The sequence below is a fragment of the Lates calcarifer genome, linkage group LG13 (assembly GCF_001640805.2).
Source record: "Lates calcarifer isolate ASB-BC8 linkage group LG13, TLL_Latcal_v3, whole genome shotgun sequence".
NCBI lineage: Eukaryota > Metazoa > Chordata > Actinopteri > Centropomidae > Lates > Lates calcarifer.
This window is the reverse complement of record NC_066845.1, coordinates 11,198,575-11,225,426: the sequence shown is the minus strand read 5'-3', so window position 1 is coordinate 11,225,426 and position 26,852 is coordinate 11,198,575. Positions and strand designations below refer to the sequence as shown.

Below are 26,852 nucleotides of genomic sequence, written 5' to 3'. Positions count from 1 at the left end.
ATACAACAGGCTTGGTGATATTTTATAACGGCTGAAGATGAGCGATGTGCTGTGGGTGGATGTATGTGAATGATGGCAGAGGCAGGTCATGAGGCTGTGAGACAGACCAGGGAAGAAAGACCTTCATACCCATGCACATAATCAGTTCAGTCCTCCAGGCAAACAGAGAGATGAGATGTATTGATGCCACTGATCCTAAATACAGAGGTAATAAAGGACAAATGTGATTCAGTATTTCAGCCTCATTCCCCAGCCCTCATTCTAATAGCATTTTAATTAATGTTCATTTTCGGTCTGTTTGCCAATTAATGCATCACACTGGAGTCGACCAGTGTATCATGCTGTTTGTACCTGCTGTTTTAAGACAGGTAGTTGAAAAAAAGAGATGCAATAAGCAATTGTGGCAGGGACAACAACAGTTTCTGGAATAAATAAAGGGAGAACTGGGTATTTAGCATAATTATTGATGGACAACATGACTGAACAGAGGAAGAAAAACCCAGACATGAAGAAACTGAAAATGTAGAGGAAAAAGAGTCACTGCAGCATTTTTGATAGAGCTATTTATTGATCTGTCGGAAGTACAAAGCCAAAACAACTCAGCAAGGACCACTTATCACTACAAAACATGGACTGCCACTTTCATGCTCAGTTATAGATCATGTAACTGTGCTGCTGCTACAGCAAACATTGTAGCTTGGTTCTGAAACTGCAGCATTGAGAATGACAGCTATCGCTGGCTGAAAAATCATTTCTGACTGCCAAGATTTCCACACACCGACTGATCTTTTCTGAGGCATAACATTAAGCAACCTTTTTTTTCATCCATCTACAGGTAGACATCTCTATCATTACACCTGTCCATCCACCTGACCATCCATCTTAACATCCATCTACCACTCATCCATCCGTACATCCATGTAAACATTCATGGAATAGGTCCATCCATCCAGGCAGTGAGCTGCTCTCCCCTGGGAGAGAGACTCAGCTGCCTCCTGCAGCCCTTAGACATGTTTTAATGGTGAGATTGAACTATAGGCTCCTCTGGCTCTCTTGAGATGCACACACACACACACACACACACACACACACATACACACACATCAAACACTGCATAAAATTGCATGTATATCAGCAGTGGTCACCATGCTAATGCCTCTAGCTGCATTCCTACTCCCCTCTGTTCTCTTAGTATTTATATGCCATTTCTTTATTCAAACACTTTTCTCTACTTCCACAAAAAGCTTCCCTCATTTAACTGCCTGTAAATACTGGTTATTTTCTCTCACTCTCTTCTTTTTTTCTCTGTAACATCCTTTTTTGTCTTGTTCTTTCTTATCCCTTATTTCCCTTGTTCCCTTATCTCTCTCTCTCTACCCCCCACACCTCTTCCCTTTTTCCTTTGCTTTTACTCATTTCCACATTTTCTCATTTTCAGCCGATAATGTCACACTGCCCCATAGCAAATGTCTTGCGTAAATGTGTGTGAAGACAGGGTTGTGTGTGGCAGAGAGAGAGAGGAAAAAGTTAACTGTGATCAGCACAGATGGAAGGACACCTGCTCTGTAATGGTGCTTTCAAATGCTCTCTCTCTCGCTCTTTCATGCCCTCATGCAAGCACACAAACACACACACACACACACACACACACACACACACTCTCACACACAAACGTGCACACAGTAACTTCAGAGAGGCAAACCTGGGCACAACATGAAGGGACATCCTCCTCCTCCCATGGTGCAATAGAGGCAGAGTGACTGATGGGATGGGGAGAAATGGGAGTCAGATAAAACGACAATATGGAGCCACGGAGGTGGGTCCAAAAGTGGGGGTGGGGGTGGGGGGGGGTTGGGGGGAGTCAGATAGAGAGACACAGAGGGGGACAGACAGGGAGTGGTTCACACATTTGGCAAGTGAGACTAGCTGTGATAAGTCCAGCAGAGTGGCCTTATCTGTGTTCAGTTGTGTGTCTGTCCGTGGTGAGTGTTGTCCTGTGAGGCTGAGAGGGAGCGGGTCTGTACAGCTACAGGGCAGACAGGGAGATGTATTGAGATGTATTGAGGCCAACAGGGGTGCGTGGACTACCTCTGGGGCTGCAACTGGACCTGAGCCTGAGCTGGGTTTGGGCTCTTTTGATACTGCATTTGAGGTCCAGCATTTATTTAATGAGCAGTCACAGGGAGGATTCCACATTGTTCTATGAAGAAAGATGAAAAGCATCAAACCACTCATGTAACCTTGAATATGATGCAGTCAAGAGGAATATGTTTAATGTCTGGCTAATTAGGAACAGAGAAATGAATCCCAGTCAACAGAACTTGCAACTGGACTCGCCACATGCTGGAGGCTGATTCTCTCCCTCCGACCTTAACACACATCCAAGTGTGGTGATGAGAGACTGTTTGGTAGAGATAATACCCAGGGCACAGTGAGACCTTGCACTGTGTTTACTCGCACACCATGAATATTAAAGGAATAGGACAATGCTGTTTCACTTCCTCTAGAAGCCTGATACCATACTACAGCATATCTGTCCATTCAGTATGTTCTGTAGCTGGAGCCAGCAGTCAGTTAACTTAACTTAGCATTAAGACTGAGAACAGGGGGAAACAAGGTAACAGAAGGTAACAAAATATGCCTCTAAAGCTCAATAATCAACAAATGTAACTCATTTGTTTAATCAGTACAAAAACAGTGTAAAAAGTCAGGCTGCGGTTTCATGGGGTTTATGTGCCAAATTGTTTCTTAACCGGGAGCAATGACCTCCTTGAGTCTCCACTGGTTGGGAAATGACTCCAGGAAGTCCAGGCTAGAAGTGGTCTGGCACATAATCCTATTTAAAACCATAACATGTCTTTTTTGCGCCTCTGTTTTTGTACAGGTTTAATATCATATGTTAATTACTGAGCTTTAAAGATGCTGGTAGAGTCTTTGTGCTGAGCTAAGTTAAACACCTGCTGGCTGTGCAATAGCTTCATGTTTATCAGACAGATATTAGAGTGGTATCAATCTTCTAAGTGAACTCTCAGCCACAAAACAAACAAAGCATACTCCCAAAATGCTGAACTTTTGTTTGAAAGACTTACCCTGAAATCATAACAGTAAACAGATTCAATACAAAACAGCTGTAGGCTGTCGCAGCCTCACTTTTTACACAAGATTATTGCTTGGTGCGTTTTTGAGATTTGGTCTCAGCGTTTTAATATTTAAAGTTTGCATTTGCTTCAAGTTGAGGAAATATACGGGGTTCAATCCAGAGTGAGAATGAATCAGGAGGAGGCGGAGTGAGTTTTTGAACAATATGTAAGTTCTGAGAAGAGATGAGGCAACACAGCCCAGCAGGCAAACACACAGCAAAGCCCATTACCAGCAATTCAAATGAGGTTTCTGACACCATGCATGTCAATGAGGAGAAGCTGTAGCCCAAGTATGTAAAAACACATACATGGCACACTGCACACACACTGCACACACACACACACACAGAGAGAGAGAGAGAGAGAGAAGTTCAGGTAATTCACAGAAAAACCCACAATTACATGCACACATCACTATCTCATTTTTTTCAGTTATGGGCAGATTGACTATAACATAGCCTACAGGTGTCATTAATGTTTCAGACATGGAAAATTATGCAAACACCCTGCCGCACTGTGGGGGCAAGCAGCTCAGCTCATTCAACACACTCCTCCAGCTCCTGAGACGGAGCCGTATTCTCATCTGTCAGAGTTACACTGCTTTTTACACAAACAAACATCTTGTCAACATCACATACTCTCACATTTACATTAACGCACACGGAGACGTAAGGGAGGGCAGAGAGAAAAAATAGCACAGCTGATGCTGCTAAGGAAAACCAATTTCAGAAAAAAGCACACACTCACATCGACATCTCGCACATGAAAGATGGTATCAATGAACATTTTCTGCTCTCATCATCTTTTCTAACCCTTTTGGATAGACTGTCCAACCATGTGCCCAACAAAACCAATCTGCTCTTATTTCATTTCATCCCGGTCAATTCTTTTGCCTGGGTGAACTGACCATAGTGCCTGTGTGTGTGTGTGTGTGTGTGTGTGTGCCTTTGTGTGTGTGTCGATCACACTCAGCGGAGGTCTATGTGCAGGGCCTCAGAATATGAGGTAATCAATCACATCACACTGCCTTAGATTAGAGCCACATCGATCTGGTCTCAGCTCTGACAAACAGCCTGACCTAGAATACATCCACCTGGACAGGGCACACACACACACACACACACATTCACACACATATACACACAGCATCTCTTCTCTTGCTGCATTTCTAGCACCCACCCCACCCCCTCACCCAGGGAGTGTACACTACCACATACACACATACCAGGAATATTTACTGAGAACCGCAGTCTCTCACAGAGCAGTCCCTGTGCAGTAAACATCCAAGGTGGGATGATTTTTCCCCGTGGGTGGCTGTTCATTTGTATGCTCTTTCACTGTCCATCACCTCCGCTGCCCCCCGTCCACGAAAGCAAACACTCACTGCCACAGTTTGACGTTCTCATCATCTCTCATTCTCACTAGACTCAGGAATGTCATACATATCTTTACCTGTGTGTGAGTCTTCTCTCTATTGGCTACATGCTCTCATTTCATTTAGTAATGCTGTGCATCGTCCCAATCAATGGTCGGTGGTGTGATGAAGGTCCTTGCCTGAGGGAAGAGAGAGCAAATGGAAAAAGGGCTCTGAGATGTGCAGCGTTCACAGAATCATTAAGTCAGAGCTCAGGCCTGTGTGTGCATATGTGTGTGCGTTGTGCTTAACAAGAAATCATTAACACTAGATATGCAGTGAGGGTGTCAAGAGTGTTATCCAGGTATTGTTTGAAGATCTCTAGCTGTCTACCCTGTAGAGCAGACTGCAGAAAATCAAAGCCCTGAACATCTAAAGTATGTGTGTGTATATATAAAAGTGTGTGTGTGTGTGTGTAGGTGTGTGTGTAGGTGACAAGCCTTTTCCCACCATTCCACCACAGAGCAGAGACAGAATATATACACCCCAGCAAAACTACTGTCAAGAGTGAAACTTCTCCACCACCTGTGCTTTATAATGTGAAACATATGGAAGAGAGTGCAATTAATGTCAATATTTTCCATTCAATCAGTGCAGTATTAGTGAGATGAACTGCAAAGTTAACACTGTTTTTCAAAATGACTTTGTGGAAAATGTATTTGAAATTTAATCAATAATCTACATCTTGCAGCAGCCAACGTGACACAACAATTAAACAATACCTGGCATGCACAATGAATATGAAACACTTGGACAGACCGTCCAGCCTTGTGCCCAGCAAAACCAATCTGCTCTTGTTTCATTTCATCCCAGTCAATTCTTTTCACTGTATTTAGTAGGATGTCGGATCCCTGACCCATCTGCTACACTTTGCTGTTGCCTGCTTAGTCTAAACTTTCCAAAGACAGGAGCATTGAAAAAAAAAGTTTGAGAATTTAAGAAACATTCTTATTCTCTTTCTTGTGGGAAGATAGATGATAATATTGATGCCACTGTTGAATGTGAAGCTACAGCCAGCAGACAGTTCGCTTGGTACTTTAGACTGGAAGAAATTTCCAGTCTGCATGCTATGCTAAGATAACCCGCTGCTGGCTGGGAGAGGTATCAATCTTCTCATCTAACTCTAGGCCAGAGAGCCAAAGTGTTGAACTATTCCTTTAAAAGAAACAAAGCAGATAGTTTGTGCCCAATTTACCAGGCTATTCGCACATGAGGAGGCTCATATTGAGTTATGTTATTTCTGTTTGACACACCAGAGCCTGGATGAAGTCTCCTACCTGATGTGTCCAGGGCGAGCAACAGCTGAACAGCAGGAGACCTACAGAGACAGCCGGGTGGATGAGTGACCAATGAAGTTCCTCTGGAGGTGGGAGGATTGACCAATGAGAAAGCAGGGCTGATTGGAGGTGATTTACGTTCCTGACATCTTTAACCAAATTACCCGGCATCCCTTGCGGTGTGATTACAGTGATGCACAGTCTCAATGCTTGTGTGTAAAGTGTGTGCGTGTGTGTGTCTCATTTCATTTCTCCTAAGGCAACAGCTCATGCAGAACCGGAAGATGGATTTAGACACAACAAGTGAGATTCAAAACTAACAGAGAGGAAACAAAAACATCTATTTTTTTCAGATTTTTTGTGATTTGTGTCTGATTTGTGCTATCTCTGGCAGTTAACACAGTTATGGTGCCCACTGACCTGCAGGCGAGGCTTAGACAACATGTTCAGGGTTTTATGAAGTAATCTCATTGATCGGAAGCCAAGGCTGCTGTCAGGACATCCAGAAGATTTTCCAAGCATTTGTTTGGTTTTATGAGAATCTAACAAGCTTGTACTTACATTTCTTATCAGTGCAAAACAATTTCACTTCCTTTTAGCAATCTGAACTGAAATACACATTGATCTACACTATGTTGTAATAGGAAAATACAATAAGACTGTATGTGCTGACATGTATTTGATTAACTGGCTTCCTGGTGTAATTTTCCCAAAGACTAAACTAGTGGCCTAAAGATTTTGAAATGAGCTGAGGGAGGCTTGGCTTTGCAGTCAGAAATAGGTCATCCCACACATTCTTTTTAAAAGCATATGCAACCAAATCACATTAAGCCATCAGCTGACAAATTGCTATTAAAAAGAGAATACAGAGGGTACAATATGTGGCAATTTTTTGTGGTTCACTGTGAGATGTCTCTCCACTCCGACCAGCACAGTTTCTATTAGAGCAAACAGGCTCATCTGACTGGAAGCCTGCATGATCCATCAGTTCATTTCAGCCACTCTGCTCTCTCAGCCCTGCTCTTAAAGACAGATAGTGGGAGACTGTCTCATTTCACGCTTGCAGGAGTTAATGCTATTAAACTAGACACACATATACACTCAAATGTGCACACACATTCAGGCACACACACACACACACGCATGGACACATGTGCGCACACAGGCAGAGACGAGATGTAGCCACTATCTGATGGCCTGAACAACAGCAACCTCTGAGATAAAGAGAAGCTTTCCTGTTCCAGTGATAGACAGCCATGTTGGGATGATATGTGTGCGTGCGTCTGTGTGGGCGGCTGTGCCTTTGTGTATACACATTTGCACCTGCACTGTGAGTGATGCAGGACCAATCCCTCAGTGATCCCATTACGGGGGTCTGACAAGCAAAGAGTAGCGTGTGTGTGTGTCAGTGTTCATGCGTGTGTGTGATGGAGAGGATCATCTGAGGACTGCTGTTAGTTAGCAGCATTCTCTATCACTGTGGCATGTTATTATCTGGCGATGGCCTACGTCACATCACTCATACTTACACACACACATGCGCGCACACACACTGATTTGACCTGATACTTTTGTGAGGACATTCCTCATTCCTCATTAGTGCATAAACAAGCCTAAAGAAATACTTTGACATTTTTGCCAGGAGGTAGAAGAGATTATTGATTTCTGTCTATCAAACATGAAGCTGGAGCAAAGCGATAGTTAGCTTAGCTTACCATCAAGACTAGAAACAAGGATACATCACAGTGATGACAAGAAGATGTCACCACACATGGCCAAGAAATAGTCCCATCACTTAACTCCCTGTAAAACCACAATGTCTAATCTTAAACCTAATCAAAAACCTACTATCAAGCCTCACAGGACCAGGCAAAAACTATGATTATTAGCATTTTAAGTGGTTGGACATGTGTCACTAAAGCTAAAAGGGAAGTGTGGCTTGCTTGTCATGCACACACAGATGCCCACAGGTGTTACATTATAGAGTATTACTGATATAATCAAACCACACGTTGCATTTGTAAGCAACAAATGTACATTATTATAAAACTTTGTAGATGTACAGTAAAACAGGAGCCTAGAACAATAACACTGGATGTGACACTGAGTGCACACACTGTACTGCCAGCTAGTCTTTATCTCTATGCAAACCTGCCCTCCCTGTACCTTGTTATTCCTGTGCAGTGCCAACCTGACTGCCTGACAGTGCAGCACAATCCAGCCAGGTCTAGTCAGCTCAGACTGAGAGACAGTTAAACGATACATCTCCCACTGTGTACTTACCCACAGACACACACATTTAAATAACAAATGCACACACACACAGACACATATACACAATGTGATAAATATTCAGTAAACAATGGACCTAAAGCCCAGGTGCAAACCTTGCATGGTCCTATCATAATGTGTTCTGTACATAGATTTACACAGAATTTATCTTTTATATCTGATATATGAATAGCTTATGCTCATTTTAACACATACATACAGGCATACTAAATACTTGTTTGTCTGTGTATGAAGGTGATTAAGGCTTTTCCCCACAACTGTAGCACATAAACATCATCATAAACATAAAGTTCTAACAGAGGCAATCAGCAGTCTGCATATGTGCATCAATGTGTATTGTGTGTGTGTGTGTGTGTGTGTGTGTGTGTGTGTGTGTGTGTGTGTGTATGTACCTGTGCCTTGTGCTGCATCAGCTGGGCTTGGAGCAGGCTATGCTTCCACCTCCTCATATTTCTCCTCAGGCCCCTCATTTACTAGCCACTCGTATCGGCACCTGAGAGCACATTATTGTTTAGGAGACTTGCAGCAGAACAGGCAGAGTAAGTAGATCTCCTCTCCTCTGCTCTAATCTAATCAAATTTGATGTTTCCAAACACACAGCAGCTGGCTAAAGGCACAGCGATGATACCCTAGGAACAAAGCCCAGGCTTGTTGCTGGAGACTTACCTAAGCTTCTCCAATTCCTGCCTCAATTTGGCATTCTCTCCCCCGAAGCTTAACGCTGACAAGAAAGCAATTTAACGGCCCGATACTGTGTACAAGTGTGTGCTCAGGTATGTGCGTGTATGTGTGTGAGTTTTTTCCCCTCAAAATTGTTCATATCTCTTTGAGGAGCAGGTATCTTCTGTGGGCTGATGGGGGCGAGTTCTCCATGACCTCTCATTTACTCTGCAGAGACACAGCAAGGGAAATTTAAACACCTTCAGACATCACAAACACAAACAACCCTTTAAATATATCTTGCCCCTCTAAAAACATTACTCCATCTTTTACAAAGATGTATTACATGTTCAAATATGTGCAGACATAAACAACACCATAACAGAATTACTTTCACAATGAGGTTTGCTGACTACCTCTTTTCAGCTCTCATTCATTATTTAAACATCATAAGTAAGTTCTTTTTTCATGTGAATGAAATAACAGGGGGAAGGGCTGATAGCTTTGATACGCTATGTGTACATCAAATGTAGAGATCACTTCAATTCAGTCGGTAGTGCAAAGGTCCTTTCATCACTTTGACCTACCCAGCTCTCACTTTCATCTTACACTAACGAGAGGCTCATTAATTTCTAATCAAAGGATCCTGATTCACTGTAGGTCCATTGAGGATATTCAGTCCTCTATACACACAAAGTGCACGGGGTCATCACATTTCAAACAATACATCTAAAGACCAGTGGACGCACATGAGTGCTCACATAAACACACAAGGTGGAGGAGGTGAAACAGTCTCAGAACATTTAAACCACTTTTTAATCAGATGTATTAAATTCTATGAAGCTGAAACTAGGGTGAAGAAAAAAAAAGAGAGAAGAGGGAGAAAAAGATTAAATGGTAGCAGGCCTGAAAAGAGAGCTGCTTTGTGTTGAAGCGTAGCAAAAAGTTCCCTTGCACACATCTGGAAAGAAGACACTATCTCACTTGTGTGTTAGTGAGTGTGTGTTTTGTGTGTGCCTGCACGCGCGCGCGCATGCATGCAGGAATGGCCGTTCCGCCACGTTCCAGATAATTCCACACGCAGGCGGGTCCACACTCTCCCCTCTATACTCCCCGGGCCTAGCTCGACTAACGCACCATCGGCCCCTCTGGTCTGTGCTTGTGTGTAACTGTCCAGACTCAGTGAAACAGACGACTGCGCCTGTCTGTCATAGGCTGTTTAACAAAAAAAGAAAAAAGAAATCTGCCTCAAGACTCTCAATCTGCTACTGCTGAGAGCCAGAGGAGCAAACCACAAGTTTTATCAGTAAAAAACACATTCGGCCTATCAGGGCAATCAATCATATCTCTACAGACTTCTACCAAGACTTGAAAACCGTTGAAACAGCATATAAAAGTAGTCATACCATTGTAGCAGCAGAATATTAAGAGAATTCCTATGAGAAATTGAGTTATAGGATGATATGATAATCTAATCAAAATCAGAGTTGGTCTGTTATTACTGGTGTCCAATCAAGTGTTATCATGTGCTCCCATTTGCCTTCAGCAGGGAATGTAAGAGGTCATGGTGGAAAAATAGGAAAAGATGTGTATGGTTAAAACACTTTTGTGGAGTCCTCATGAAAGTCAAAACAATAACTTGTTTAATTAGCAGATCACTAAGAATCTAAATAAATTATAAATATCTGCAGAGTGGAACGTTTTCATTCATCCAATATATCTCTACACTTTTTAAAAGCATGAAGGTCCACGGGGTAGTTTATCAAATTGCTTGCATTTATTATAAAGATTAATTAAATAGTTTCATCAGCATGTGTGAGGGTCAGTGGAAGAATTCCCAACCATACTATTCTGTCTGTATTTCCTTTTTTTTTTTTTTGTTTGTTTGTTTGTTTGTTTTTTTTACAATGTGGGACTGAGCAACATGGTGAAACAACAAATCCAGTGGTTCGGTTAAGACTGTACGTCACTGTAGAGTTACAATGTTTCCTCTTACACTCATCCTGTAATCAAAGGCCTGACCCCGTTAGAAGCACTGCGTCTGTGTAATATCTCAAAGACGCTTCAGTTCAAACAAAAGGCCAGGTGCACATACAGGAGGAATTGTTCAGTTTCAATACTTGACTTAAACCAGAAACAACAATGTTCTATGAGACAAAAGACAGCAGCTCAGCAGCTTCTGTAATCTACCTATGTCACAGTGCCATCTAGCTTTGAAATGAAGAATTTCACAAACATTATCTTCAAATAACTGTTTATGAATCACTAGAGCTTAATGGTTTGTTTCTAAACAGTAAAATTGACATATCACAGAATTTTAAAATTTAATGTAATTCAATGTGGTAACTTTGTTACACTGCAAATTTTCAATTTCAGCTGTGTTTGAAACTCTATGATCATTTTTCAGGCCAGTTTGTTTTGGTGTCATATCATACTGTATTACATTATAATATGTCACTGTAATTTTGTATAACACTTGTGTTTAAAGTGCATCTATGTGGTGTATATTTTACCACCCAGGACACAGCTGCTGGAGCTATTAATGCACACTGCACACCACAGGCACACAAGTTAACAGGCAGGAGCACTGAGTGCCCGTGGGCACAGAGACATCCATGACGCAGTGCAGGGGGTGTAAATGGCTGAAACAAACACTCTGGAGACCAAGTGACTCACACAGAGCTCATTTTCTCACTCTCGCTCACTCCACACTTATCCATTTGTCTTGGGTAATAAACTTCTAATGTTTTGGGATAAATTAATCGCTAACAAAGGAGCCAATTCAATTCTAGGGTCCACAGTAATATCACGACCAAAGGCCAGTAAAACACCTCTGCTTAATTTGTGCACATGTTTGTATATGTGTGCATACACAGCATGTGCCTGGCCTCTCTTTGGACACAGGCACTTGCTGAACCGCACAATGTTAAATAAACCAGTGGAGGAATTCCACTGAGTCAACACAGTCTGTGGAAGTGGAGTGCTGAGTGTGTGTGGTGTGTGTGTGTGTGTGTGTGTGTGTGTGTGTGTGTGTGTGTGTGTGTGTGTTGGGAGCAGGGCAGAGCGGTGTCTTTCACAGTAAACACACACACTCTGTTTATAACGTACCTGCCCATGGAATGCACAGAATCCAGCTGCTATGGCAACAGAATCCTGCCAGTAAATCTCTGTTTGAAACACACACACACACACATACACACACACCTGACCTTCAGATTTCACCAGGATGATGCAGTGTTTCCTGTGGCATCACTTTAGATACATTTCTCTCATTTTCTGATACACTGGTATACTTTATTGTCCCTGTGGGGAAACTTGTCTTGGACTCACAGCAGTGATCTATTATGATTACAAGACACAATAAAACTACACAAATGTCTATAGAGCGACCGTCCATCAAACAAATACTACTCAACACATCCTCACAATAGATAACAATAAAGAACGTATTCAAACTTTCACACACCCAGATATTTATTCACTCACACACAACACGTTAGCATCCATAGGCCTGTTTCACAGCAGACATTTTGATCAAATAACATGAAAAGCACAGGGATTACGAATATCATTAAGGATGGCCCTGTCATATTCAAGTGTTCCAGTAAACTAGTGTGACAGTGTGACAGTATGCACAATACCAGGATCCTGAAACTGAAGCAACTATGTGAAACTCAGTTATTTATGTCAGTGTGTTTCCCATACTGACACGTCAGAATGTCACAGATATTCAAGTGGAGGCACACTGCACATCGTTGGCTGCACAACCTTCATATATTCATTCATCATTTATATGTATTTTACAGTGTAATCAGTTTACTTATTCAGTGTACAGAGGCTACACTACAGTTTTAAACAGTTTTTGTGTAACTTTATGTTGCTTACGAAGAACTGGTCGGAACAGGACCCCCAGTGGTTATAATATGTTGATTAACCCTGTTGTCCCACAGTGTGATGTACAAAGGATTGGAGTAGTTGCTCACAGATCACAGATGAAAATAATGATAATACTAATGGATAATATGAATAATAATAATAAATGGTGTGACATTAATATCTCCCACTGTTTCACACCAAAGAGGAAATAGCAGGTAGCCATACTGCTTGAGTCTTGCCACAAAGCAAGACAACTATCTCAGGATGAGGATAGTAATTATGAGATGGTAAAACCTTATCTAAGTAAGGTCTCCAAGGTTTTTCCTTTTGTGAATGCAATGCGCTTTATTATTATGCCATGCACTAGTCTGTAGGATGAAATGGGAGCAAGCATAACAAAACACAGGTGGAACTGATAGCATTAATCATGGCTCCAGCAATTAATGTGATTAATTACACCTGTGTATGTCAGTGTCTGCGAGAGGGTCAGTTGTGTGGAAAAGCTTTCACTTTATTCACCCACTTCAGCACTGGTGATGGAAATGGTCTGACCATGTTAATAAGAATGCTATGTGTTTTCATGATTCTGTTTCATTAAAAGCCTGAGCTCACACTTTGTTAACGTAGTTTTTGTCAAATAATAATCCGTAATCCAGGTACCACGTTTTGGTACACCGAGATGACGTCGAACGTAAACTTGAAGTGACGTAACGTCCGTTCGCTGAACTTCCGCCTTGCACATGTGTTTACTGAAAATGTGGTTAACTTTGCTCAAGAAATATTAGTATTAACGCTGTATACACGGTAACTGTTTGTGCGCCGGTTGAAACATGGGGAAGCTGAACGTGGTGGTGTTGAGATACTTGTCTCGAGATGACTTCCGAGTCCTCACAGCGGTAAGTAGCGAGCTAACTGAAGTCACTTCTGCCCCAGCGGAGTTAGCCTGTGCTAGGTTAGCTTTGTCATTAAATAGTCAATCCTGCATGAACACTACATACATCGACAAACTTTAGGGCTCATTAACGGGCTGTCTAACAGTTGCTCGATGATATGTTACCGTTGCAGTGGGTAAAATAAAGCTGCTGTTGTCAGTTGGGTGTTAATTAACAAAATATAAATTACCACATGTAATTAACGTGTGAAATAAATAAGTGCTTGCACGTTGGGTATGATCACGGTATTAACCACAACCACTGGGTGATACTGCATCATTATATATTCGTTATGGGGACATGATAGCCAGTCAGGTAACAGGATCTTATATCAGGCAGTATTTGGACCAAAAGCATATTTCTGATGATGCGGTAAAAACAGTTTAACATTGTGTGAAAATGCCCTTTTAAAGTAATATAATCTTAATAATATAAAGCTCAGACCATGGTCTCATCCAGCAGTGCTCCTTTCATGTCATTTCAGATATACAGCAGTTTTAACAGTGTTGGTGCAACCAGTAGTGAATTTCAACACCCACATGATCATATTCTGTTTTGTCCCTGGGAAATTTTTCTCATACAGGTTGAAATGGGGATGAAAAACCATGAGATCGTCCCAGTGAGTCTCCTGTCATCCATCGCTAGCCTCAAACATGGCGGCTGCAATAAGATTCTCAGAGAGCTTGTCAAGCACAAACTCGTAGTCTACGAACGCACCAAGAGTAAGAAGACACACAGCTGATACAAGCTTTGTCTCACAAGCGCAGATATAGAGATGGTACATGCCAGCGTTTTTCTAATGTGGTATGTATATGTTCATTTCAGCTGTGCAGGGCTACAGGTTGAACTACGGAGGATATGACTACCTTGCCCTGAAGACTTTGTGCTCCAGAGAAGTGATCATTTCAGTTGGCAACCAAATGGGAGTGGGTAAAGAGTCAGGTATGAAAAACATTGTAGATATTTGGGTATCATATAGTCATAATCAGTGGTTTGGTTGAAATCAGTGAAATCCTTTTATTGATGGGTGTAGTATATGCTATAAATATTGTTCCTGCAAATTCAAGTGTTAAATGATTCATTTTTGATAGTAATTCAGACACAGTAGATCTGGTCCCTCAGAAAACAAAACCGTCTCAGCTTGAAAAAGAAAATTAATATGTTCTCTGTCAGATTTCTAGGCCTTATTGCCATGGTCAGCCTCTGATGTACTCATGTTCACACAACTCTTTTCTATGTGTTTTCCTCCTGTAGACATATATATTGTGGCAAGTCCAAACGAAGAGCAGTATGCTCTGAAGCTTCACAGATTGGGTCGCACCTCCTTCAGGAACCTAAAGAACAAGAGGGATTACCACAAACACAGGAAGAACGTGTCCTGGCTCTACCTCTCTCGCCTCTCTGCCATGAAGGAGTTTGCCTACATGAAGGTAACGTAACAAATCAGACAGAGTGTGTAAGTCACGTGAAATAGAAGGAAAATGTCACCAACAACTTCATAAGATGCGCTGTAGGAATTAACTTTTGTGTGGTGCATCTTTTAAGTCTTCTGCAATTTTTTCAGGCACTGTATGATCGAGGTTTTCCTGTTCCCAAACCTGTGGACTACAACAGACATGCTGTAGTGATGGAGCTCATCAATGGATATCCGCTGTATGTAAACAAGCCGTTCCCCTTTGTTTCCTTAAAATATTCTGTGGTATGCTCTTTGTACTCTCTGCTCCTTATATAATCTGTTTGCATTGTCTCTCTCTTCCAGGTGTCAGATTCATGAGCTCCAGGATCCACCAGCCCTGTACAACGAGTTCATGGAGCTCATAGTCAAACTGGCCAATCACGGCCTGATTCATGGAGACTTTAATGAGTTTAACCTTATGTTGGATGACCAGGACCACATAACTATGATCGACTTCCCTCAAATGGTGTCCACATCACATCCTAATGCTGAATGGTTGGTGTCTTTGCTAAAAAGTAGAAAATCACTGGTTAAAATTAATAAAACAAGCAAATGATGTACATGTTGTTCACTTCTCCAACCTTTGTTTCTAGGTATTTTGACCGAGATGTGAAATGTATCAGAGATTTCTTTGCAAAAAGGTTCAATTATGAGAGCGAGCTCTTTCCAACATTCAAAGACATCAGGTAAGGGCTATTATCTTTTAGTTGCAATAAAACACACACGCATACAAAAATTGTGCTGATTATATGCAGCATGCTTTTTATTGGGCACATCAAAATTTCTCTCCTGTTTCTGTTTTGTTTTATCAAGTTAAACAACTCAGTTTTATTCATTTCTACCATGGAATTTATATTGTTTTGTTGTGATACCTGAGGCATACTCATCAAAAAACAATTTCTACAGAGTTGAAGTGCAGGCATTCATATTTTATGTGTTTGCAAGACAATAATTGAATGGCCAATTATGTGATATATAATCACTTTTTGAATTGGAAGAGTTTTGCCTCCCTAGAGTACATTTATTTAAAACACTGACATTGAAGTGAAAACAACTTTTTAATGATCTTTTGTTGTCACTGTTTATTTGCACAGGCGGTCTTATTCTCTAGACATTGAAGTCTCAGCTAGTGGGTTTACCAAGGATCTGGAGAGAGATGGTGCATTGCTACACCCAGCAGGACCTGAGGGAGAGGAAGATGATGAAGAGGAGGACAATGATGAAGAGGCAACAGACGAGGAGGAAGAAAGAGAAGAGGACAGCGTGGACATGGAGGAATACAAACATGCAATGTTGGAACTGGAGGGTCTGAAAGTCAGTGACACACATGCAGACAGACAAGATGAGGAGGAGGAAAAGAGTGAAAAAACAGAAGAGCAGAAAGAGACTGAGACAGCACCTGCTGCTGGAAGTGATGAAGAGACAGAGAAAGACTTAGAGGAGGAGTTGAAGGAGGCAGAGGATGAGTGCCCAGAGCTGACAGACCTCTCTGCCGCCAACAAAGAGTTCAAACCCTTCAGGTAATGGAAAGCTAACACAATACAACTGCCAAAATGAAACACATTGGATGCAACAATAATTTTAAATTTGAATATTCACCACCTAGCCAACTAATAATTGTAGGTCTATTAATAGGAGAGCTTGAGAAATGACACAGACATGTAGCAAAACAATATTTTAAAATAAAGAAATAAAGCATATTTTTTATCAAATCAAGCAGGGTTGTTAAAATATACACAAAACAGTGAACGTCTATGCTTTGCTGTTACAATATGCCAAAATAGCAACACATTTTTTTTCGCTGTGTTTTCTTCTGCAGAGATTCAGACAGTCTTCTGCACATGGCAGAACACAGGAGGAGGAGGACAGACAGTGAGGCCACAATGGGCAGCATAGGGAGCTGCTCTACCATACCACCAGTAAGTTAAACACACACACAGCTGTTGGTAAGGGTCATGGTGAGAGTGTGGGACACTATTACAGTGCCACTACAAAACACACTGGTTAATCACTTGAATGTATTTTTATTTCAACATTTAATCACACATTGTAGCAATCCTAGTACACAGTTTCTGACAAAACTGGAATATCCTGAAGGCTTTCCTAAAGAGCGTTCACATGGCACTGCAGCTGTGCGCCAGGTGACTTGTAGCAGAGGAAACATGTCTGCATAGTGTTGTGTCTTCCTCACAGAGACAGACAGTCTGTACATTCATCTGTTGTAACCCAGCGTCATTGTTATTTTGTCATTTGTTATTTTGTGCTGCAGGAGGTGATCCGTCAGAAGGTGCGGAGGCAGCTCACCAAACAGCAGAAGGCAGCACAGAGGAGACGTCTGCAGAAGGGGGAGGCCAACTTGGTGACCAAATCCAGGAGGGAGAACCAAAGCAACATCAAGTCTAGTATGGAGAGCGCCTCCTTCTGGGGATAAATGGCACTGCAGCGATGGACACCATGTGTCCAAAGAGTTGGTCACATGGTGGTTGATGGAAAAATTCATAAGACTTGTGCAACACCTCAACTGTTCTGTGCTGTCATCAGCAAAAATCAAAGAGAGGGATGACAAGACTATGATCACGCTGAAATGAAAACAAACAGCATTTCTCTAGTGTGCTCTCCTACTCAGAAAATCTCTTCACTATCAAGTATGAAGATGGACTATCATTCCTCACATACAGTCTAATGTAAATATAATGAAGCAGTTTGACAATTAAACCCTTTACACATTACTGCTGAGGTGTGTTTTCGTCTGTTTAAAATTATGGAACTGCCTTCAGCCTTTAAATATGCTTGTTTACTGATACTCGCATATCAGTTTAAAAACTGGCAGAAACATATAGAGTAACATGTCATTATCAAGTTCATTCTCAGTCTGGGACTACTGCTGACAGAGTGACTGATGTGAGATTCAACCCAAATGCATTCAGGGAGAGCTTTTATTTATGCACAATTCCTGTTGCTCAGAAGTCTCCAACTATTATGGTACTTTGAATAGTTCACTACTTCCACCCCCCCTCAAGCAGCCAATCAAAAAAGTAAAGACTGACACAAGCGTGTGGGAAAACACATGGTACAGAACATACCAATGCATTTACTATAAAAGGTGCAAGAAAAAACCCAAATAACCATCCACTCTCTTTCTCTGACATATTTTAACACGGAGTGATGTAAAAGATGAGAGGGGAGAATTTGTGAACCAAGAAACCACTTCTCTTTCAGAATTTGGTTCATTTATGTGTAAGAGGCTTTCAGAGAGCGGGTGAATTCAGACTTGAACAATGGCCATTCATATTGAAGAGGGTGAATGGAGCTCAGACCCTGGGCTCAGTGGGCTCAAATTAGAGTGTGAAGTCAAAAGTATCCCACCCCCACACATCTTTGACACCACATGTTGGGTAAGATTGTCCCTATGATCTTGGATACTGACTTGTAAAAGAAGCAGCTAACTATATACTGGACTGTTCAGAATTTTTGTGTTCCCCAAGATGGCTCATTGCGCTGTCTGTGTCTGTTCAACTTGGCAACTTTATGGAAGTCTTCAACCATCCCTGTTCTGTTCAGGGATTAGCCAGCTGCAAGGCCCAAGGGGAGGGGCTCCGCATTCCTGCTCTGCACCTCTGTGTGTGTGTGCAGAAAGAGTGAGGGGCCCTCTGAGCTAATTGGCAGCGAGGGTGACAAAGGTGGTCTGCTTCAAAAGAGAAATCCTGGTGAGATGTTCACACAGGAGAGGAGGAGGGGAGAAAGGGAGCGTAGGAGGTGGAGAACGGGTTAGTAGAGGAGCTTTCAGATTTTGAGTTTGTTTCTCACGATGTTCCCATCCCGAGCTGTGATGACGACAGCGGTTGCTCATTTCGTGAGGTTGTGTGTGCCGTTTTGGTGAAGCATGCGGGAGCCGAGTCAAGCGGGCTGACTGTGTTTGAGGTGGCCGTGGAAGTAAACACTGGATGAGGATGAGTGAAGTGAAAGCTGAGGGGAGCATCATGTCGTACCTGTCGCAGACCGAGACTGATACCAGCTCCAAAAACTGTGAGTAACCGGGAATCAACACATTTAATGTTGGTTTCAGCAGGAAAATAAATACAGCTTTATGTTTTAAATATAAGAACCTGTTAAAACAGTTTACCACTGACCTGACAATGATGCATTAAAATAATACAAAACAGGAGAGCAATTCACTATTTTCTCATTGCTTTGAATACCTTGAACAAGTGTCAGTCAAGTTATCCCAACTGCCATAAACTGCACTGCAGTGAATTGTTTGGCACACAGTGAAGGACACAGGAAATGTTAAAACCTATTTCAGGGCCAGAAAAAGCTCAAAGGGTTACAAAATACTGATTTGTTTAAGTTATGATGGGCTTCCCTTCGCTTCCTGATTCTACTTCAATAAACACTGTCTGGGAATGCTGACTTACAGATGTCTGGCTTGTGTATTTACTTTAACATTTTCACATTATCTCACAATTTCTCTCTGACTTAGACTAAAAACTTCACCTTTAAAGATAACACATAAGAGTTACCTAAATGTGTTATGTTTCAGAAGGATAAATGCATGAATTTACAACAGTTCACTTTCTGTCAAGGTCATGAACGTTGTCACCACCGCCAGTCTCCTTTTTGACATCCATGTCTGTGTGTGCAGTGAATGTGGTGGCCATGCTCCATAACTTCTGGGAGCAGAAACGTACGAGCCAGTCAGATGGTTCCTTCAGTGAATCGGACGGCTCTGGAGGGGACGCAGGCGTCCAGACAGAGAGCCTGCTGTTGTACGAATCCGCACCCTCCCCTGGTCCCCCGCACATCTGCTATGTCACCCTTCCTGGAGGGAGCTGCTTTGGTAACTATAAGGTGTGTTTGTCATTCCTGCAGTTGGGAGTTGATAGGAAATTAGGAGATATCACTAACATGTGCCAGGAGATATCACTGAATATCACAAAATGTCCATGAATATCCTCCTGCCACTTTGGGTGGCAGGAGGATATTTTTTCGGTTGTATTCCATCAAAATCCACACTCACAGGTTGGTGCTTACAAGCAGCACTGAAGGCCGTTCAGTGGGGATAAACACACTTTAGTGGTTGTTAGAAAATGATGTTGTTCAGTTTAAATCCCATGATGCTTCTCAATGGGCTTATTGTGACCCAGACAGCAGGCCTCAGCTCAGAGTAGGCATGTGATTGATTATCTGTGAATGCCTCTAATGTCTTAATCTTGCTGGTGATTTGAGTTCTGACCCCATGATTAGCTGTAGTGAAGTGTAAAATTGTCCAAATGCGACTAAGAGTGGGCGCCTGTTAATAGACAGAACTCACAGACTCAAGTCAGTCAACAGACTCACATGTGTCAGCAGACCCTGAATTTTCTGTGTGAAGTGACAAAGCACATTTTTTCCCTCCCCCCTGGCACCTTCCCAGACGTTTTAACCCTTTCATGTGCGTCATCTCCTCGTCCTCAGGTGTGCGACACTCAAGCAGAAGCTCGGAGAGATGCAGCTCGCGTGGCTCTGATGAACTCCCTTGTGAACGAGCTGCCGTGTCGACGCATCAACCCCCAGTTCATCGCTCAGAGTTTGCAGCAGGCGGCCGCAGACAGTGCGGTGAGCGTGAGACACCTCATTACAAGGCAGACACAGTTAATCTCATGAATGCTGACCTGCACTGTTTGTTGCCTCTGTGAAGGTCTCAATAGAAGATGCTTGTGATTCAAGCACCAGTATAGGCACCTACAGTTTACTCCTCCACTCCTACATTGGAAGGACGATGCTGGAGTTCCAGGTAAAACAAACAACCAAAGTCTGTTTCACAAACTCTGTCTTCCATGTAACTACGCACATAAATCATGCGGGGTCGTGTGGTAATTGTGTAAAAGATCTGTTTATTTCAAAGGATTCCGACTCTGTGAAGTGCTTCTTTGCACTAAAGGATCTTAAATAGTATATTCATAATTCGACCCCAAGTTAAAGCATTATCATTTTACGTAAATAGGAGTTATTAAGCCAAACTTTACACAAATCATACCCACTGGGTGGTAATTCCACCAGACATTGTTTATACCTATTTATTCCCACCCCATCTCACTCTCAGTCAGACCCTGGCAGGGAGTCTTGGTTTGAAACACCTAATATTTCTACCTTTGTATAAATAAGCATATGTCTCCAGACAGAGGGTTATTAGTGGGGGGGAAATGGGTTCATTATCATTCCTGCTAAAACACGACTCATAGAGATGGAGAGCTTCCAAGTAATACACACACCTTCATACGTGCACGCTGAGCCTGGAGAAACCATGAGGAATGCAGCTGTCAGTGCCCTGTATTATTTGTACATGCAGTCAGTGAAGGAGGTGGCAAATAGGTTTGGTAGTCAAGCACAATCATAAACGAGCAGCATGGGGCAGATGCACAGTTGGAAACAGAGTAAACAGACCGGCAGCTACAACACGGACTTCAACCCCAGACAACTTAACGTGTCATGTTTTCCATCTGTGCCTCATTAGGTCAATTTCAGTTAATGTATAGACTCTCTCTGTTTAACACTAATGTCACGAGCTTTTAACGCACGACAGCTGTTCAGCCAGACGGTGTTTTATAAATCAGGGCTGAAACCTACGTGATGCGTACAGATTTACAATATCTTTTCAAACCAATCATCCACAGTTTAGGTGTGAGTTCAAGAAATAGCCACACAATGTGTCTGTCAAACATACGGACACAGAACTGGGGTTTGGGCTTTGGGCTTGTTATTCAAGTCGTTATTCATGGCGTTGCACAAGACTTTCTCTCTCTCTCTCCCTGTGTTTCCTTCTCACCCACTTTCTCCCCCTCTCTGTAGGAGATGATGACAATTTTCCAGTTGTTGCACTGGAATGGGACACTGAAAGCGCTGAGGGAAAGGCAGTGCTCTCGACAGGTACAGGTCGTGCCGAGGACACATCTCATCCCTGGGTACAGCAAACTTTGATAAAACATCAGTATATAGTGATGATTGCCCATCGTCTTCCCTCTCCCCCTCCTCAGAGCGTGATTGCCTATTATTCCCAGCGAGGTCTCAACGAGTACATGCGCAGCAGCATGGCTCTGGATTGGCTGGGGCGGGAGCAGAGGTCACCGGGGCGGCTCGGAGAGGAGCTGCAGGTGGCGCAGAGGGAGCTGGTGTTGGCCCGGCGTCGAGGAGCGGAGCTGCGCTTCTACAAGGAAAAGACAGAGATCCTCAGCCTGGCTCTGAGTCAAGTGTACATTCAACACACGTCTGAATCCTCGAGCCCGACACCAAGTTGCACATACAAGCATGAACAACTACCTTTACACACATTATACAGCCAGGACACAGAGGTCCAGATAACCCCACCCTGCAGTCCTTCAGCAACCCTTCATAAAAACACAAAGCAAACAGTCTGTCAAACCTCTGGCAAACACATGGCCTCCAACAGCCCTTCACCGTGCTCACGGCAGACTTATGTGCCTTTAAATAACTTTGAATAGACTGAATCAGGAGGTAGAGGATGGACGATCAAACATGGTCATTGTCATCAGGTTTTCTGTAATCATAAGAGTTTTGTAATCACAAGAGCTACACATATTGTGTTAATTTGTGTATTAATAATACTCTAACTTCATTAACACTTTTTTTTTATAAATGTAGAGCTAAGACTTAAAGATATATGTAGTGTATTTGCTACTTTAACCACAAGATATACAGCATTCAAATTATTTGAATTAGCTAGTAGGAAAGGTAGTGACAGCACACTGTAGCAGTGACCCTCTATTTGTTTTCATATGAAGAGCACTCTACTTAACGGCATTACCTTTAATTAATGTTCAACTCTGACATATTTCTGAGACGTATATTATCATACACAATACCACTGTAATTTAGAATACAGGACTGATTTAAATTATTTAGCCTATGTACTGCTTAACCTACCAGCAACTCAGTGTTTCTCCCTGTCTCACTCTTCCTGTCCTCCTCCCTGTCCAGTATGTCATCTGCAGCATCAGTTTCCTCAGCAGATACTGACTGACTGCATGACATGTTGGATGACATATTGTTATGAGACAGAGTTTGACAGAGTGTGACACACATATATTTGATAATGTCAGAGAGCAGCTGGGTAGGAGATATACTCTTACAGTCCAAGAGCATTCAATTATCCTAGGTCTGGGTAAGTACAGGAGGTGAATGCATTTTAAAGGGAAATGTTGAGCTTATCATTGTTATTATACATTTGTAAATAAATATTTTTTCCATTATTCATGACCTGCCTTTACATTTACATAAACACTATTTGAGATGGAAAAGATTATTTAAGATTTGTGGGATACTTTTCTTGCGTGATTACCTTAGTTTCTAAAGGGTTAGTTTCTAAAGAGTTTATAAGCTTTAATATAGCATTGTTAATGGTTAATAAATTGTTTACTAATGTTATAGATCAGATATAAGCGGAAAAAGGACAACTTTATGGTTGGCAACTTGTGGAAAATCCAAACACATTGCTTGTCTTTCAAGCTCTTTAAAGCACAAAAATCACACTTAATATCACAACTTTCCACTGCTGTGACCATGCTGGACAGTGCATGACATTACACACCATGTAGCAGGCAAGGAAACTTGCAGGCAAGCATTGCCAGCCACATATCAAGACGTCAAAGACACAGGCTAGTGAGCAACAGGAAACTGATCAATTGAACATTCAGAGCAACAGTTTGATTGGGCAGAGGGGGTACTCCAGCTTGACCTGGAGCTGAATGAAAATGATTATGAGAGAGAGGAGGAGGAGCTGAGGAGTCTGGAGAAACCATTTTCTGTCCTAGAGGTAGAGTACAAGCAGATCCAGGAGAAGTGTCAGCTGGTGGAGGAGAAGAGACAGAGGCTACAGCACTCACAAAGCCTTAAAGAACAAGGGCAAAAGCAAGAAGGCTGAAAGAATTGGTGCTACACAGACACACGCTTTATCTATGAACTTTATCGCCCGTTATGAGTGAACACTTAGACTTTTATAATTCCTGTTCCAGCCAAAATAAATTAAAACAGGGGCTCATGTACTTTTCTTTAATGGTCACAGGGTGACAGTACAGGTTCTTGTATTCTAAATGATCAATTACCTACATTACATTACATTCATTTGGCAGTCACGCAGACAGCAGGAGCCAGAGATTGAACCACCACCAGTATAAAGTCACAGTATTAGTAGTAACAGTATTTTTTCAAGTTAAAACAAGTCAACTTAAAATGTTTGGTTTCCAATATCAGAACCATTTTAGATCAACCCCTGTTCATTAAAACCAAGAGCTAACCCTAATACTTCTTCATTACTGACAGAATAAATATACAGTAATTGTAAAGCAGATCCTTGTCACAATGATCAGTGAGATGTTCTTCAGTCTCTTCAGTTTATTGAAGTTCATTGTTTTTTAGTTTAAAGTTAAATCAACTCATAGAGTTTTACATTAAAACAACTGAACAAACTATTCTGTGCAAATTTGGTGAATTCTGTTTTAAAGTGGCATGGAAACTTCTGTTTAAGTTCAAATTGGAATATCAATGTTTTTTAATTTGACTTGTGACCTTTTTTTTGCCCCTCTGTCTTTTCTGTCCATCACTGTGTCTCTGTGAAGATTGATATTGTTTCACTATGTCCTCATGGTCCAGGATGAACAGCTTGATCTAAGAGGGAGACAGTAGGAAACTGTTTGTTAGCATGATCATTTTCTGTTGCTCTGGCTGTTTGTCTCTGCTCTGTCAGGGTACACACCTTGTCCAGATGTTTCTCCGTGTCATTTATATCAACACCTTCCTCTCCTTCTAACGTGCCACCTGTCATTTCATAGAGGTTGAGGGTCGCCATCTTGATCTGTCCCAGTAAAAGTGTTTTCTTTGCAGCAGTTTCCTGAATGCGGCTCCACTTCCTTTCCTGTGTGAAGACAGAGACAAGTGAATTTCATACAGAGGACAGACCTGGTCTATATTCTCTATCATCAGACTTTGACTCAGGATTGTATGTGGTACCCAGGTTAGAGCTTCAGCTAGTGCCTCCTCCAGCTCGGTCTGCAGCTGGGACAGTTCGTTGTTCTTTTGCAGCAGAAACAAGTGCTGCTCGTCCTCCAGTGTCATCAATGTTTTTCTCAGCTGGTCGACCTGCTCCAGCTTCTCTCGCTCCCTCTGAAGGAGCCGGTCTCTCAAGAGGAGCTGACTCTCCAAATGATTCGCAAGCGAATCCACATCTGTGAACTGTAACACAAACTCATTAAAGATGTAGCCCTGAAGTTAAACTTCATCATCTCCTAAAAAGTGAGTGAAAGTTTTGTTTTATAGTGAATTAGGATCTAACGCGGCTTACCACTGCAATGTAACAATTTCAGCTGGTCAGAATGAGCTTTGGGCCCTCAGTGGAATTTTTAGTTACAAAATACTGAAGGAGGAAAGCCGCTGAGTGCAGCAAAAAGATGAGTTACGAGTAATAGTTTGGGAGTTATAACTTCCTGTTTAGGAGTTGACACGTTTGATTGTCCTATGTGTTTCAAAAAGGCTTTCAACTGACAGATCATCACATGTTTCTCTGGCATGTGAAAGTCTTCACAAATGCCCACCTTAGTCATTTTCACCATCTGCTCCATGATGTCCCAGTACTTAGTGTGTCTCTGCACCTCTCGCTCCAGCTTCTGCTTCCTCTTCATCAGTTCAGCCTCCTCCTCCTTTAACTTCAGTATCTCTTCGTCCTTTTGAAGAACCTCTCTACTCTCCCTCTCCGCCTTCTCAACAAGTCGATCAGCATCGTCATCCTTCACAGAAGCAGACAGAGGGATTTTAGTGAGTTAGGGCTGTCATAACCCAGTGCCAGTCATGAAATATGTTACCTTACTGTACCTTGAGAAACAGATCAAAGCTTGTCTTGAACTCTTCCGCCTTCTGCTGCTCCTCCTCCAACTTTTCTGCCCTCTGCTGCACACTCTCCAACTCCTAAATAAAAACACAAAAGCAGACAAATGTTTACTGAGGAACATCACCAAATTCTCAAGTCTTCAATGACTTTCATTTTCACAGAAAGATGTTTTCCTTTGGCATCTTTAGTTAGGAGGGAAAGATGAGGAAAGGAGGATGGAGTCATTTTTCATTTAATCTTATTTTCAACAACAAGAAAACAAAACTCAGTGGGTAAAATTGTAAAATTGAGGTGAAGGTGTTTTTTGATTCAATGTTCTCCAAAAATATTAAAGTTATGAAGACTGCTTTCACTTAAGCTGTTTTAAAAGATTTGTGTTGATATATAGTTTTTTGCTGTGCACTTTTTTGGCTTCTTGGTATTAGCCTCTGTGCCCCTAAAGTCCTCTAACAAATTATTAAAGAACAAAACTTTTGGCCGGCTCCTCACCTTTCTGCGCTCCTCCAACACTGCCTTAAGAGTTTCATCCTCGTGGCGTTTCTTATTTAGCTCAACCAGGGCAGCACTGACCTTAGGGTCAGTGAATATCAAATACTCACGGATGGGTTTGGAAAGATTCATGACTCTTTGTTGTGTTAGCAGATTTTCAAACAGATTTCACGATGCTGTCTTAACTCGTCCTCCTCTCCTCGCTGGTTAAAATTTGTTATTAAAAAAAAAGTTTGTTTTCAAACTTTTCATGTGCGTTCGGCTCCAACGTTTCTATGGTAACACAAACCTCGGACCTTTAAAGAAACAATCCGTTCTTTATCCTATGAGTGCCTACTGTCCCACTGTCTCATAAAATATCCATGTAGTGAGTGCCAATTGGTAAACCATGAATTAACCCTTCTTTAAATCAGTAATTACAGGTTGTAACTCATTTACGT

General features: G+C 42.0%; 3 protein-coding genes across 3 annotated transcripts; 2 read left to right on the top strand and 1 right to left on the bottom strand.

Moving 5' to 3' along the window:
• Positions 1–13,358: 13,358 nt before the first annotated feature.
• On the top strand, positions 13,359–17,776 carry riok2 (RIO kinase 2 (yeast)). Its single transcript, XM_018668569.2, has 10 exons — positions 13,359–13,555; positions 14,175–14,313; positions 14,417–14,533; positions 14,846–15,021; positions 15,156–15,244; positions 15,351–15,542; positions 15,641–15,733; positions 16,142–16,567; positions 16,867–16,966; positions 17,317–17,776. Exons 1-10 carry the CDS (start codon positions 13,490–13,492, stop codon positions 17,476–17,478), a joined length of 1,560 nt encoding a protein of 519 aa, XP_018524085.1. The 5' UTR covers positions 13,359–13,489; the 3' UTR covers positions 17,479–17,776.
• A 149-nt stretch (positions 17,777–17,925) lies between these two features.
• LOC108878169 (protein limb expression 1) lies at positions 17,926–23,293 on the top strand. Its single transcript, XM_018668570.2, has 6 exons — positions 17,926–19,073; positions 19,690–19,895; positions 20,502–20,642; positions 20,725–20,820; positions 21,876–21,953; positions 22,061–23,293. Exons 1-6 carry the CDS (start codon positions 18,992–18,994, stop codon positions 22,523–22,525), a joined length of 1,068 nt encoding a protein of 355 aa, XP_018524086.1. The 5' UTR covers positions 17,926–18,991; the 3' UTR covers positions 22,526–23,293.
• Positions 23,294–23,366: 73 nt separating this feature from the next.
• cfap73 (cilia and flagella associated protein 73) lies at positions 23,367–26,680 on the bottom strand. Its single transcript, XM_018668571.2, has 6 exons — positions 26,413–26,680; positions 25,908–26,000; positions 25,631–25,822; positions 25,050–25,271; positions 24,796–24,954; positions 23,367–24,707 (listed from the first exon to the last, which is right to left on the bottom strand). The coding sequence occupies exons 1-6, from the start codon at positions 26,542–26,544 to the stop codon at positions 24,582–24,584; spliced, it is 924 nt and encodes a 307-aa protein (XP_018524087.1). The 5' UTR covers positions 26,545–26,680; the 3' UTR covers positions 23,367–24,581.
• Positions 26,681–26,852: the final 172 nt, after the last annotated feature.

Excerpts from the sequence above, each read along its gene's own strand:
- riok2 (XM_018668569.2), top strand. The coding sequence starts at position 13,490 with ATGGGGAAGCTGAACGTGGTGGTGTTGAGATACTTGTCTCGAGATGAC. Across the intron at positions 14,314-14,416 it reads AGTCTACGAACGCACCAAGA|CTGTGCAGGGCTACAGGTTG; the intron begins GTAAGAAGACAC and ends TGTTCATTTCAG. Across the intron at positions 15,022-15,155 it reads AGGAGTTTGCCTACATGAAG|GCACTGTATGATCGAGGTTT; the intron begins GTAACGTAACAA and ends CAATTTTTTCAG.
- cfap73 (XM_018668571.2), bottom strand. The coding sequence starts at position 26,544 with ATGAATCTTTCCAAACCCATCCGTGAGTATTTGATATTCACTGACCCT. Across the intron at positions 26,001-26,412 it reads TGTTGGAGGAGCGCAGAAAG|GAGTTGGAGAGTGTGCAGCA; the intron begins GTGAGGAGCCGG and ends GTTTTTATTTAG. Across the intron at positions 25,823-25,907 it reads GCTTTGATCTGTTTCTCAAG|GATGACGATGCTGATCGACT; the intron begins GTACAGTAAGGT and ends GCTTCTGTGAAG.
- LOC108878169 (XM_018668570.2), top strand. The coding sequence starts at position 18,992 with ATGAGGATGAGTGAAGTGAAAGCTGAGGGGAGCATCATGTCGTACCTG. Across the intron at positions 20,643-20,724 it reads AGGCGGCCGCAGACAGTGCG|GTCTCAATAGAAGATGCTTG; the intron begins GTGAGCGTGAGA and ends GCCTCTGTGAAG. Across the intron at positions 20,821-21,875 it reads GGACGATGCTGGAGTTCCAG|GAGATGATGACAATTTTCCA; the intron begins GTAAAACAAACA and ends CCCTCTCTGTAG.